The 15,679-nt window shown below is 34.6% G+C and overlaps 1 protein-coding gene across 2 annotated transcripts in view; it reads right to left on the bottom strand.

The window, feature by feature from the left end:
- EDIL3 (EGF like repeats and discoidin domains 3) overlaps positions 1-15,679 on the bottom strand; it is a gene marked incomplete at both ends in the record, with an annotated part of 432,654 nt that overhangs the window by 271,357 nt on the left and 145,618 nt on the right. The window contains one exon of one of the 2 annotated variants that reach the window (XM_079703476.1): positions 8,470-8,499. The exons of the other annotated variant lie outside the window; for it this stretch is intronic. Coding sequence (XP_079559602.1) covers positions 8,470-8,499 — 30 coding nt within the window. The remainder of the gene's footprint in view (positions 1-8,469; positions 8,500-15,679) is intronic. 2 annotated transcript variants of the gene reach the window in all.

Raw genomic sequence — 15,679 nt, 5'->3', positions numbered from 1 at the left:
TGAGAAGATGGTGACTTTGACAAGGGTGATGGTGTATGTGATGGCAAGAAGTGATTAGATTTTGGGTATATTTTGTGAGAAGAGGCTAAAAGGGTCTGGTGAGAATGGGGTGTAGTGGGTGTTATCAAAGTTGACCCTGAAGATTTGGATTGAGCCCCTGAGATGGAGAAGAGTGTAAGAGCAACTAGATTGAGGCAGAATGTTTTCTGAAAATGCAAATATTCAATATGGATGAAGGTAGTCAGAGGGATTTCCATTTCCTATTTTATTATTTTAAAATTGTCTATAAGGTCCATACAATTACTATAGTAATCAGATTATCATTTAAAATAATAGGTAAAATTTTGCATGTTATTAGGTACAGCTTTATAATATATGCATGACAAAAAACTTGAATAACTGCATTACTTTTACAAATGAAAGAAATATATGTTATTTAAAACTATTTATAAGTGAATAAAAGGCAGTTTGCTTCATTAGAATAAGTACAAGTTTCTCCAGAGAAACTTGAAATTGAATCCTCCTTTTGTTGCTTGCTTATTATGTAACCTTGGGCATATTTCTTTATGCTTTAAAATTCAGTGGTCTCCTCTTTAAGTAGGAATATATATATATATATATATATATATATATATATATATATATATATATATATATAATTAGCTTCATTGCTTTATTGTGAAAATTAAATAAAAAACTGCACCTAAAATGCTTAGCACATTGCCTGACAAATAATCATAATCAAAATAACAATAATATGGGAAACAACACTGATGATAATAAAAGTAAAAAACAGCTTAGATTCCTTGTACTTATTATAGGATGGGCATGATGTGATAAACACTTTAATGTATCATCATGTTTGATCCTTCCATCAAACATTTAAGGTGGGCACTATTATTAATCCATTTTACAGATGATGAAAATGAAATCTGTAAAAGGAAAATACTGTACAGGTTGGAGACAGCTATTTATCTGAAGATAAAAACACCTAAAGGCATAGGTTCAGGCCTTCGGGTACATGGGGTTTTACCGTACCCATCATGAACGGGAATGCTTAATGCCTTCTTTGAGCCAACAAATCCCTGGAATATTAAATTAATACTTCTCAGTGCTCTATTTGTAACAAACTTGAGGTGAAACTTGGGACAGCAAAGAAATTGACCCAGACAATTGGAGATGGCCTTAAAGATGAATCTATCCAATGCAAGGAGTACTAGAAATTAAATAAGGCTTGAAGTCTAAGTGTACACAGATAGTGGGGCAACATGCATTGTTATTAAACATTGCAAATTATGCTTGGTCTATTTTCCTGAAGTAGGTTTGTTGAAAATTAAAATATTTTGTGTTTATATAATTTTTACTCACTTTCTGTGATGGTTAGATTTTAGTGTCAACTTGGCTAGACTGTGGTACCCAGTTGCTTGATCAAATACTAGCCTAGATATTGCTGTGAAGGTATTTTGTCAATGTGATTAACATCTACAATCAGTTGACTTTAAGTAAAGCAGATTACCCTCCATAATAATATGGGTGGGCTTCATGCAATCAGTTGAAGGCCTTAAAAGCAAAACGTGAGGTTTCCCTGAGAAGAAAAAACTTTGCCTCTAGGCTGTAAACCAGAACTCCTGCCTGAGTTCAGCCAGCCTGCCCTATAGAATTCAGACTTGCCAGCCCCACAATCACATGCGCCAACTCCTTAATATAAATCTCTTTATTTTATATACATATATAGCCTTTTGATTCTGCTCCTCCAGAGAACACTGACAGATACACTTTTCCTTTCCATATATATACCTTTATTACTATTTTTAAGTTTATCTTAAATATGAAATTTCTTAAATATGAAATAAGAAAAATACTATCTACATATAATAGAAATTTGAAAACCAACTATTTTTCTCACAATTCAATGTCACTATCAAATATCTATCAATAAGGAAGTTTTGTTTTATTAAAAAAGAAGTAAGCAGTATTTGTTCTTTAACGAATGTCTTAGTGAACTGACCAAAGATAAATCTTTAGAGGCAATGATTTCTTCCCTATTCCATTGAGAATCTACAAATAATGACTTCTTTCTATTTTTTAGAGATTATAGCAATAAACTTTTTTAGTTTTATATATTGGGTTTTAATATTTAAGCCTGCTTAGCATATATTTATGAACAAGAATATACTTGACAATATAATTAGAAATGTTGCTACAGGCACTAGAGGGAAAATAGGCATGTCTACATAAAAAAGGAGAAAATTTACAACAAATGTAAGGTGAACAAAAACGAGGATGTGAAGCTTTACTTTAGACCCCCAAGGAAATAAAGTGCTAAGATCAAAATGCAAAACAGTGTTACGCTCATTAGAGAATAATATGATTAGATATCATTCCTTTTCAAAAGCATGAGTTGTAGAATAATTGAGCATAGTCTGCCATGCAGAATTAAATTCTATAAGAAAACAGGAAAGAGATCTAAAAGAATCTGTAGCATAATTAAGAAAATCACAAAATCCACCATAAACAGAAGTAATGTTTTTGTAGGACTAAGATTGAGTATTTCAAAAACAAGAGAAAAATATCTAATCACTGTGTCCTGTGTTTAGCTGCACAGATATATAACATATTTGTTTTAAGCTATATATATAGTTTGTTTATAAAACTATGAATATATATTTATATGTAATATAGCCTGAAATCTTTATTACTGCTAGTCAATGTTCTATTATATGTATATATTATTAATTCTTAGGTGTACTTCCTCAGTGGCCAAACTGATCATTTAAAAGATTAAACAGGGCTTCCCTGGTGGCGCAGTGATTGAGAGTCCGCCTGCCGATGCAGGGGACACGGGTTCGTGCCCCGGTCTGGGAAGATCCCACATGCCGCGGAGCAGCTGGGCCCATGAGCCATGGCCGCTGAGCCTGCACGTCCAGAACCTGTACTCTGCGACGGGAGAGGCCACAACAGTGAGAGGCCCGTGTACCACAAAAAAAAAAAAAAAAAAAAAGATTAAACATACTAAAAGATTTAGAAGGAGCTAGTAAAAATGATGAAGTTCTGCTGTGCTGAATCAACACTGTCTCCACCTCTGATGGGCATCACAGAGGTCACAAGAGTCTACTATAAACTATTGTATCCAGGCAGTAACCTGTGTCATCACTACCAATTGGGATCTGATATTAATAGGTCAGAAATGCACTTTTACATTTAACTAAATTATGAAATTTTAACTTTATAAATGTGAAGAACAGTATGGCTTTTGCACTTTAGTGTTTTAACATAGCTGATTGCTAAAAAGATTTTCCTTTTACATTCATCTGAAAATTCCATTTTTTCTAATCATATTTTTTTATTATATGAGCTAACAGTATTAATAACTACTTTTATACAAATTCAAACTCAGTCGCTTTTTTTTTTTTTTTTTTTTTTTTTTTGCGGTACACGGACCTCTCACTGCTGTGGCCTCTCCCGTCGCAGAGCACAGGCTCTGGACGCACAGGCTCAGCGGCCATGGCTCACGGGCCCAGCCGCTCCACGGCATGTGGGATCTTCCCAGACCGGGGCAGTCCCCTGCATCGGCGGGTGGACCCTCAACCACTGCGCCACCAGGGAAGCCCCAGGCTCTTTCTTTGAAATTAAAAAAATGACAAATGACAATTAGAGCAATTAAAAATCTCCCTTTAAGCAAGAGAAGAAAAAAAAATAAGATTTGCTTCTGAGGTGGTATAAACAAAAAATAGTAAGTTGTGGTTTTATTAACTTTAGCCACTGATTTATTGTACAGCTACAATATCTCAACTGTGTCATTTTCTGACTGATTGATCCCATTCAGTAACATTTTCCATTCCTAGTACTCTTTTAATTCTTATAATGATTTCATTAATTTGATGAATAAATGGTATTTATAGAGAGGTAAAATAATAGCTAATAAGACAAAAAAAATAAAGAGGAATGAAGAAATTTATATGACAATAAGGCTAATTTGATAGACCTTATAGTTAATAAATTAAATTTTATATGGATTAGTTCATTTGTAGCAGTCAATTTTCTAATGTAAATGTCTTAATTTCTTAAAGAACACAGACAAAGGCATTGGCGTAATCAGTTTATCAAGTCTCTCCTTATTATGAAATTTAAATAGAAGATAAATAGAAATTGCATTTGTGCAACATGGGAGAAGCAGCCACTGACTTAACTCTATTAAAGAGTGTTATTAAAGTTATAAACAGATCTGTATCTTACACCTACAGATACACACACACACACACACACACATGCACACTCTCTTAATATTTGCAAATCTTTGTTTTTGAAGGCCTATTTTTTAGACCAGTGTCTGATGAATATAGTAGCACAGTTCTGAGACTATAAAAGGGAATAACTGATGTTGCAATATCTGAAGGAAATTTCAAAAGAGAGTTACCAAAATTATTTGAGCAGCAGCAACATAATTGGATTACATATATCACCTCTAAACATGACTCATTTGGAGGTACAGTATCTGTTATGGTTTCTTTAAAAAAATGAATCGCATTAGTTTATAATTAGATCTTAGGATATAACCTAGTTTGAAGGAATTTCTTGTACAGTTCATAGATGTGTTTTTGTACTCAATGATAAGATGTTTAAATAGCTGAACATAAGATTCAACTAAGATAAATAAAAAGAAACTTCTGGTAGTTAAAGAAACAGGTGTTAGGTGAAACTGCCCTAGTAACTCAGATACTACAAACATGTTGCTCTGGGCTAATGCATCCCATGAGAACATTTGAAGATGAAAATAATTAACAAATGGATGCTCCATATTCAATAAGGGGATACATCTCCATGAGTAGAAACACAGATGTGACATATTATGCATCCCCTCTATAAATCAACACCAAAAAAGCAGTTACTAAGCACTTGCTTTTTGCATGGCAATTTAGAGGTTCAAATAAGAGAAATTACACATATTTGAAAAAATGACTAAAGACAGAGCGAAGCATAAAAATATTGTAAACAGAAACATATGGTAACAGAGTAGAGGAATCACTTGTCTGTTTTAATGATGGCAGTTATAAAAATTCAAAATTTAAGTCAAATCAAATATACTCTATTGTAAAGAGAAAAGCACAATCATTTTGCATCATTATAACACAAGTAAAACACTATCTAATATCTCATTAATTTTCTCAGAGGTATATTGTCTCTTTCTAATTTTTTTTATACTATATGTTAGTCCAGACAGAAACCTATTATTTTCTCTAAAAAGTATTCTGGACAATGAGAATTTTTCTGATTATTGAATTATAATTAATCCAATTCTGTGTACCTCTGGGGTAAAAATAACTTAGATTTGCTATATAATATCCATACATTGCAAATATTTAATAAATAGTATCATTCAGTAGTATCCACTAGGCACCTGCACATTTAGATAAACCATGTATATATTTGTTTTTAAAAATATTAATTTTTAACTTATAATTAATATATTAACAACTGGTGATCATGAGCCTGTGACTATCTGGCAGCAAGAAACACCCCCATTTACTTTATTCCTTCTACTGTTGAGCTTTGAGGAGTAGCAGATCTATTAGAAATATCTGAATTATTTAATTTAAAGAAACTATTATTAGAAGAAGTTACAGTCCAATTATGCCATGAAGCTGAAGGAAGAATGTGAAACTGAAAAAGATATCACGTGGGGACATATGAAAGTTTAATTCAGGTACAATTTCTGTGGCAAACAGATGATTGCATTTCACTGATAATTTAAACAGAATAGAGAAATAACAGAAAGAAAGATAAATTAAAGAAGGATCAAAAAGATAAATTAAAGGAGTCTGAGCATGGGAAAGATCATTCTAGATAAACTGTTGATGGAAGGAGATGAAAGTTAAAACAGAGACTATCAACAATATATTAAATATATTTTGGGTAACAGCTTAAAATAAAAGATATATTTTGATAAATATTACTGAAAAAAGACACATAAACAGAATAATAAATATTTAATTGAGAAAAATAGTTGTTGAAAAAATTGGGGACAAGAAGTACCAAAAAAGCTCTAAAACAAAATCACAATCCACTTTCCACAATTATTCATATTCCTTATGAAATCAAGCCTTTACAAATCTCATAGTACCTTGTCAAAAGTTTTAATACAACTACACAATAATACTTTTTATTATACACTTTGATAAAATTAACGGAAGAACATTTGGCTCCCATTGGCATTTTTATATAAAAGGAATGTCTGCTTTACTAAATGCAAATTTTCTTAATGTTAATGTAATCTGTATGTGAAACTATTTAGTTAAAATATTACTTAATACATTTGCTCTATTCTAATCATCTATGCTAAAATCACAACAAAAACATCTGGTCATATATGAAAACAAACATATTTTAAAAACATAATTTAAACTCTATGATGTTCAGATCACTCTAGAGTCAAATAAATATTTGGGGAAAAATGTTCAGTTGCATCTACAAAAGAGTTTCTTAATAAGCAGAGAAATTATTAAAATAATTTTAAAATAAGAAAATTACACCAAGAAATAGTTATATGTATTACTTACATTAAATTAAAATTAATCTTCATCATGCAAAAATAATAATTCTTTTGCAAAGTCACCAAAACTGCTTGGCAGGCAACATAGCTAGGAATGAGGTGTAAGAATATTAGAGGAATGAAACTGCTCTAGAAAAACATAGGCTCACAAGGACTGGTACTCACACCAAGAGAAAATTCAACTAAGGCTGAGAAAGACAGAGTCTTTGAGCAACGCTGTCAACACTAAAGCCTCAAGTCAGGGCAAAAAGAAGTCAGAAACTAGGCAGAGGAAGGAAACTCATAACAACACATAAGTCTGCTACTGAGTCATGTGATTAGGTTGCTCCTAAAAATAGGCTACATAATACGGACTAGAGTAGAAGAAAATTATAGGGAGTTCTTATCATCCAAATCAGGTTATAAACTATCGAACAATATTATGAAAATGAAACATTAACTGAGAGTTTATCTTCTGTGATTCCATTTCAAGGCAGTGATAATGAGTAAAATGCAATATGGCATCCTTGGAGTTTACCAAAGATATTTGTAAGATGTCTATTTCATTTTCTTCCATTGAATTTTTGATGTTTTGAACCACTTTTACAGGTAAAAATCCCTGCCCAGTTCCAGAAGAAGGCAGAAATCAAGAAGTCTCCTACCAATTGAAATAAGTTAGGTCTATGAATTGAAAGGACCCTATTCTGTACCTGAGTTCCAATAACTGGGCTACATTCCCCATTTCCTATACAATCAAGCCCCATTTTTGTCCATTAGCTTCAGTAACCATTTCCTGCTCCTGTCTCTCAGGCCTAACTCCCTTCCTCAATTGCCTAAGAAAGAATCTGGTGCTAAGTTCTGGTCTTTCTCTTCCAACCAGCGTCTAACCCCTCCATCTCAGGGCTTTATCCCTTTTTGCTGATGTTGCTAGTCTGCTAGCCTGGGCTTTTTATTATTTGCTAACCAGATTGGCTGTGGTGCCTTCTTTCTCCTTATAAATGTGCCTGGTCTTTGACCCATCCCACTGTCCTAGAACCAAGTTGAAAATACCATGCCTTCTCTACCATTTGCATTCCTCACCGTATTTAGTTCAGACCTGAGCCTGTTCTTGATCAATGCTGATTAGATGGATGAGGAGCATAGTCATGATGCCAAGTTTCACTACCATTAAGTTATAACTGCAAAAATTATTTTCTTAATGAAAGTGAATATTTGAGGCAACAACATGATTTTTATCCTTAAACTTAAATGAATATCATATTCAATGTCAGTCGTATTTGATAACGCAGTATTCTATCATAGTAAGTCATATTTCTGAAAGTATGTTTTATCATTTTCCTCTTTTTTGTTTTTTTTTTTTTGCTGTACGTGGGCCTCTCACTGTTGTGGCCTCTCCCGTTGTGGAGCACAGGCTCCGGACGCGCAGGCTCAGCGGCCATGGCTCATGGGTCCAGCCGCTTCGCAGCATGTGGGATCTTCCCGGACCGGGGCACGAACCCATGTCCCCTGCATTGGCAGGTGGACTCTCAACCACTGCGCTACCAGGGAAGCCTATCATTTTCCTCTTTTTAATTTCAGTCTCCTCATTTTATTATTTTTCTGCATTTTATCATTTTAGTTTTTTCTCCCCATTTATTACTTACTGGCATTTTTCTCAATGTTTTAATTTTCCAAATTTCCTTATTCTGTAATAGTGATGTGATTTTTTGTGTTATGATTTCCTCTGTGACAGTTCATTTTCAATTATTTTCTCTTTTTATTTAAAACTTATAACCAACATCATTTAGTCTGGGACTGCATAATGGGTTCAAGAAATAAAGTAAATAAATAAAACTGTGCCAGTTTTGTGGTTGAAATCTGAACAAATACATTTCAAATGGTCTATATTATTAAGGGCATTAAAATAAATAGGAATAATCTTTACAGCACAGGAACTTTACCTGCTGAAGTTGGCTCTTCTTCATCTGATGCTATGATAGAGGAAAAGAGATGAGGTGGGAACAAAGAGAGGGAATGAGTGAGATGAGAGGGAAGGAGTGAGATGAGAGGGAGAGAGAGATGGGGCAGAGAGAGAGAGAAAGAGAAATTGAGATTGAACATAAATATATTTCACATTTCTAAATAATGACTAAAAGTCTCTGACTTGAAATTTTGTATATACATTAGAAATTTTTCATTAGATAATTAGATAATGACAGATAAATGGATAGTACTTACATTAAATTAACACTTAAAAACTCTCATATTTTAAAATAAGCAAGCATTAGAAGAGACCATTCGGTTGTCTGAATTTGAATTTTCTGTCCTTTTGCAAACAAGGTTGAACTTTTTTAGCTTGAGTGGAAATTATTATAAATAATATTGTTTAAAATATAAATTGTATATAACATAAATACCCCAACCATCCACTTTGTGCGAATTTTCTATTAGCAAAGAGGAATTAAAAGGTATTGTTGACAGTCAAAAATTCTGTTCCATGAGTTAGAAATTATAAAAAGGTAGGAATTTTTAAACCTTAGAGTGAGTCAGAATCACTCTGAGTGTTGTTAAACACAAAGATTCTCTCTCTCTCTCTCTCCCTCTGTCACATACACATACAAACACACTCAACTCATGTGTACCACACACTTCAAGATTCAGTAGTGGTGATTCTGCGTTGAAGCCACAGGAACCTGCATTTTAAAGGTTGACCCCAAGCACACATGGATAAGCATGGATATTACAAAAGGAGAGGTCACATTACAAAAACATAACTTTATGCTAAAGCAGTGGTTCATAACCCTGCATCTATACAAGAATTGCCAAACTCTGGGCCCATCTCAAACCAACTAAGTCAGAGTCTCTCTCAATGGTACTAACTTGTAGCCAGGATTGAGACACGACTAAATAATCAATATAATGTAACATGAACTATAACTCAAAGTGTGAATCATTTTGATTCCTTCTTTAAAAGGGGACGTTTTTGAGAGCAGCACAACTCCAAGGGTAATAATCTGCTGCATGTATGTGGAGGATGGATCATGGTGTTGCAAAAGTGAAGTAGCTTCACCATTTTGCCTAGAATGCATGTCTTCATCTTTATACTAACAGACTTGCTCTGTGAGAAGATATTTCTGCTCTGTGCACAACTGCAGCTTTATCAGAATATTACTGTTGAATTATATTACTCTAGCCAGTACTACTTCATTTGATTCATGTAGTTTTAAAATAAAAATTTACTCAGCTGAATTGCTTATAAAGGAGTTTTGTTTCCAGGTGATTTGTTCCTCAAGGTATCACTGTGTAACTAGGGAGCAGTCTCCACTATTTTCCATTAGGGTTACATCTGCACAGAGTACACATTAGACAAGCTTACTTTGTGTCCTGACAGTATTTTCCTCTCACACTGTTTGGCTTGTCTCCTTGGCACAAAAAAAAAAAAAAAAAAAAAATAGAGCAAACACACTTGGCACGCATGGTGTGGAGAACATAAATATTTAAAAGCTGTTTGCTGCTTTATCATGTCCAAAGTACTTCACAACATGTTCAAAGAAGAAAACTGTTGGTAGCTTCCAGGAACTCGCTTTTAGGAAAATACCACAGGGGTTTGTAGAAGTGCTGACTTAGATGGGTCATTGTTGGTAAAAGTCTGGAGATTCAAAAGGAACAAGAATAAAAAAGCTTACACTTATAGCTGGTCACTTTGTGTATGTGAACCGAATTTATAAAGCAACTGATGAGATGAAATGTACTCTTATTTGATAGATGAAGATACAGAGATTCAGAGTGACTGAACAATTTGTCTATGGTCAGTTTGAATTCAAGCTCACGTGACTTTAAAACCAAACTCTTTCCACTGTGCTTTACTGTCTCACAAAGTGCTAATTCAGTATCCACTAAAAGAGAAAAAGAAATGGGAGAAAGGATCATGGAATAAAGACTGGCTAGATTTCAGATAATGTTCATTGGACTTAGCCTAAGGGAAAAAACAAAAACAAAAACTGGTTGTAAGGGCTACAAGAGAAATTCCTTTAAGAAATGAAGTGGTCCCTTGGAAACTTCTTCAAGTCCCTTACAATCCAGGAACAGACATAGGCAGGAGAGGGACTGACTAGGAGGTTAAACAAAACATACCAAGCCTGTGATGCCTAAGAAAGAAATATCACAAGGGCTAAGATTTTATTCCTCCATTATATATGGATAAGCAAGAAATTTTAAGAAAGGACCAGCAAGCACAGAAGTTAAGACAATTCTAAACTTACAGGAGTCATAGCAATTAGATAGTCTTAAAGCCAAAGCTCCTGGGGTGTACTACCCTACACTTGAGCCTATAATACCTGAAAGCACGTTTGTAACAAATTAACAATATTAGAGGGACTTCCCTGGTGGTCCAGTGGTAAAGAATCTGCCTTCCAATGCAGGGGATGCAGTTTCAATCCCCGGTCAGAGAACTAAGATCCCACATGCCCGGGGGCAACTAAGCCCGTGCGCCACAACTACTGAGCCTACATGCCTCAACTAGAGAGCCTGCATGCTGCAAACTACAGAGCCCATGTGCTCTGGAGCCTGTGCACCACAACTAGAGAGAGAAAAACCTGCACGCCACAACTAAGAGCCCTTGTGCCGCAACAGAAAGATCTTGCATGCCGCAATAAAGACCTGATGCAGCCAAAAATAAAGAAATAAAATAAGTAAATATTTAAAACAAACCAAAAAACAATATTAGAATCAGCAGGTACACAAGTCTGCACAGAACTGTATTTCTTTGAAACATCTCCATAGTGGTGGTCCCTCATACCTTGCAGATGTAACTATATTCATACTACTAAACATATTCATACTATTAACCAATATACGTACTATTAAAATACACACACATATTCACAAAGGCACATATAGTGTTAGGATTGGTATTAATTCACCATTTCAGTTATTGCTGGCAAAGATGGCTTTGTAAGCTAACTACATTACCAAACAAAGCATCATGAACTATTAAAAGGTGGCAGCCAAGAGCCCCAGAAGTACAAATAAACTTCAAAGTGGACATTAGTAGTCTATTTAGGGACGTTTAAGTGAAATTAAGGATGATAGAAGTAATTTCATGGTACCTAAATGATTCCTTACTCTTCCTATTTGCTTCTTGGAATTCATGAATCAGCAAATAAACACACACACACACACACACACACACACACACACACACACACACACACACAGGTCTGTGTCACGTGCAAGTTCCTCTAATCCTGGAAATTAAAAACACATGCACCAAAAGAAATAAAAGCAAACTAACAACTCTGTATTGTTCTGCCTGGTGACAATGTAGACGAATGTATTGAAATTACGGTGATGGTAGGAAAAGAGAAAGTAAAAGTATATATCTAATATACAGAATTTAACTCCGTGTGGTCCTCTCATTGCCCATAACAGAATCACCTGGGATTTTGTTAAAATGCCACAGATCTAATGAGTTTGAATTCTGGGTGTTAGCCCAGGTTTTTGCATTTTTAAAAAGCTTAGCAGGTGACTGTTATGAACACTAAGTATTGAGAATTATGGCTCTAGCCATAAAAAGTTTATTGCAGAGCCATGGGTCCAATTGTTGGAACTGCAGCAGTAAATCAGCAGGCTTGTAGAAAACCCTTTGCAATGTACTCTGTGGTTGTTTCGCCGACTTTCAATGCTCTTTCTCTTGTAACATCTTCAGGTTTATTTGGGTATCTACATTGATGCCTTGGGGGAAGATGACTCTTCCTTTGGATTTAGAGAGAGAGTCTGTATCTCAGAACTAAGTAAATCTTTTCCTTTTTCCTGGCCACAGTTATTGGCTAGATAGGTAGTATATGATCCAACTGGAGACAATAATGTGTAAGGACAGGTTTGTAGGTGTTTGGTGAGGAGAGCTCTTGGAAAGACACTTTCTTCTGTGGAAGTACCTGCAAATAACCCTCTCTCTCACTTCTTTAGGTAAGGACCGGGAAGTCTGTGGCCCTAGAAGCAAATTGGTAGACATCTTGCAACCATGATGGGATCCAGCTTTAGAAATAAGCCAATTCTCAAAGACTGAGTAGATAAACAAAATGAAATTAGATTACTGATAATATTATTGAGCCACTGAATCATATCCTGACCTTACTCTAGACTTCTAGCTCTGAGGAAAAAATACTTGCACTTTATTATTTATCTAGTTTTAGTTGAGCTTTCTCTTATTTGCAACTAATGGCATTCAACTGCAATGGTAACCAGTTTTGTTGTTCTGATTTAAAATATATTAGAACGCCTGAGAAATTAATCATCTCTGAGGCAGGCGAGACCGGAAATACATACAGTCTAGGGCTGTGCTTTGAGGGCAGCTGGGCTTTCAGCAAATTTTTATTTTAATTTTCCCACAGAGTTTACCACCACATTTTGATACAATAAACCCATTCCTCTGATTCTGAAGTTGGTCACAGTTTTTTTCAGGACAGTCTGGCAGTGTACATGTTCATGAACTGGGTTGGTGCTTAACCGGAGAAGAAGGCATCCTACAGATTTTCCTTCCCTTCTCTCTTTCCTCCCTCCCTCACCTTGCTCCTTTGCTCACAGGATCAACTGTCAAGTACAATAACTACACAAACCCAGTGAGTTTTGTATTACCCTGATATACATGTGCTAGCAAAACACGCATACTTCTTCATTGAACAGGCTCTAGTCTCTTCATGTGGTCTCAACAATTTTGATATCTCCTGGGGTTTTTTTCTTTTTGTCTTATCCTTGGGTGTTTTAAGGAAACTTTCATACCTTGGAAATTCTATCCATTTAAAGCAATTCTATACCCAGCTCAGTATTGTTCACCATCAAATAGGAAAATCTCATTATGAAATACATAAAGTACATTTCTTAGCATATAATAATCTATTTTACATAGAGATGTTAGTTCATATTGACTTATGGATCATTTTGTTTGCTATACTATAAATCTAGTTAATTATGCACAAATATGCTTTGCAAATATACAATTATCTATGTAATTTATTATTTCCATGAGCAAAGCAACAAGAAGTATGTATTCTTGTACTCTCACAACATTTTATTTTATTTTTTAATTTTTAATTTTTTTTTTGCGGTACGCGGGCCTCTCACTGTTGTGGCCTCTCCCGTTGCGGAGCACAGGCTCCGGACGTGCAGGCTCAGCGGCCATGGCTCACGAGCCCAGCCGCTCCGCGGCATGTGGGATCTTCCCGGACCGGGGCACGAACCTGTGTCCCCTGCATTGGCAGGCGGACTCGCAACCACTGAGCCACCAGGGAAGCCCTCTCACAACATTTTAGAATCTTTTTATTCAACTGCAGTGATGCAAAAATAATGATGATATGTATGCATGATTATTCATGCCTGCCTAGAGGTTAAATGCTATAAATGTGTGTGTGTGTGTGTGTGTGTGTGTACGTGTGTGTTAGTACTAAAACAAAGAAGAGTAAATTAACATTTAAAATTTGTGAATTCAGTCATTTAAGTAAGTTGTGGAGTTGTCTCTGGAAGTATACAGAGAAGTATTTAGAAAGAGGTTTTATTAGTTTACATGATCTTTGTTTTATTGTTTGTTGATTTGTTTGTTCTTGGCCAATGGCCCAATGAGAATAAGCCTCAGGACTTAAAAGTTGCTATTACCAACTCCTTTTTTGTGAAAGTATGAAGAGAAGTGTTAGTCTCTCCTGGCCAAAGACTTCAGACAGCATACTATGTGGTCAGTTCTCCACTCTCAGAACTGCAGAATAATTGGGTCACTGTGAGGAGCAGCAGTCAATGGATTTGCAGAGAAAATGTTCAGAGAATTACAGTCTTCTCTGTTCTATCAGTCTTCTACATGCAGTTTGATTCTTGTGCTAGATTTAGAGGACAGCATTTATTTGAATACAGTTAATAATGTGTAGTACATAAAATATAATTATGTATATATGTAGTTAGCCTGTAAGTATGTATTCTTATTTGTATGTTTACTAGTCTTTTCCGTTAGACTAGGAGTTTCATGAGGGCAGGAATGTGCCTCTTTTGTTCACCCTTATAACTACAGTTTTTAGAATAATACCTATAACACTGCAGGGCTCAATAAATATTTGTCAAAAGAAAGAAAGAAAATATGTATAAATATTTAATACAGTCCTCTGTGTTACTCAATAAAATTTAGTTGCTTCATTATGCTACATTACTAGACTTGCCAAAGAGAAAGCCTTAAATGTCATCTATATTTTAGTTATATAAATTTATATATAATCATATATAATAACATATAACTATATAATCATATTTTCTTTCTTGGGGCAGGAGAGAAAAGGAATAATATTTGAAAAGACAATGATTGCTCTAATGACCATTAGAGCAAGAAAAAATAAATCTCATGAAAAAATAAATCTGTGATTTTAAATTAACTCAAAAAGCATCAAACTATAGTCTATTAATTAAATACATTCATTAAAATAGAACCACAAAAATGCACTTTCTAAAGTTAAGTAGTAATATAGCTCACATGAGTTTTACAAGCTACTTATACAGTTAATTATGTTAACAGCAATTAATGCATTTGTGATTTTATCATTTTAGAAAGAGGTACAAATGGGGAAAATAATAAAGAATAAATGAAAGCTTTGGTTTCATTTTTTTCTACTATGTAAAAAACATATGTAATTTACAAAGTATTCCCAGAGTATTGGGTAGCTGGGAAGTAATATGACTTAAGTAATAGGCCTATATTCATACCCCAGCTAGTATTAAAGAAACTTTGGGGACATAATTAGGACACATTTTGCTACTTAAAGGAAGCACTAAAGATCTTTAGGCTAGGTGATTTAACATTACAAAAGCCTATAATTCAACATTTCATGTATTTATACAACTGTCCTCAAAAATCCTTTGTTTATTCAATGTGCCCTCCCTCCCTATCCAAATTCACCTCGTCATTGTAGACTGAATGCAAGTCTCACTACCCTCATTTCTTTAGTATTTATTTTAGTTTCCTGATTTAGTTGCCTCCAAACATCCCCCACTAGCTTTTAAACTATAACCTAAAGCCATTTCTAAACAAAATGGCAATAATATTTTCCAATCTTGTTCCCAAGCTGGACATTATCCATGCTCCTTCTTTCAAAGGCAGTGGTTATGTTTCAGTTTTGTATAGTGCACATAATTAGTACT

Source organism: Hyperoodon ampullatus (genome assembly GCF_949752795.1).
Source record: "Hyperoodon ampullatus genome assembly, chromosome: 4".
Taxonomy (NCBI): domain Eukaryota; kingdom Metazoa; phylum Chordata; class Mammalia; order Artiodactyla; family Ziphiidae; genus Hyperoodon; species Hyperoodon ampullatus.
This window is presented reverse-complemented; position numbering and strand designations above follow the sequence as displayed.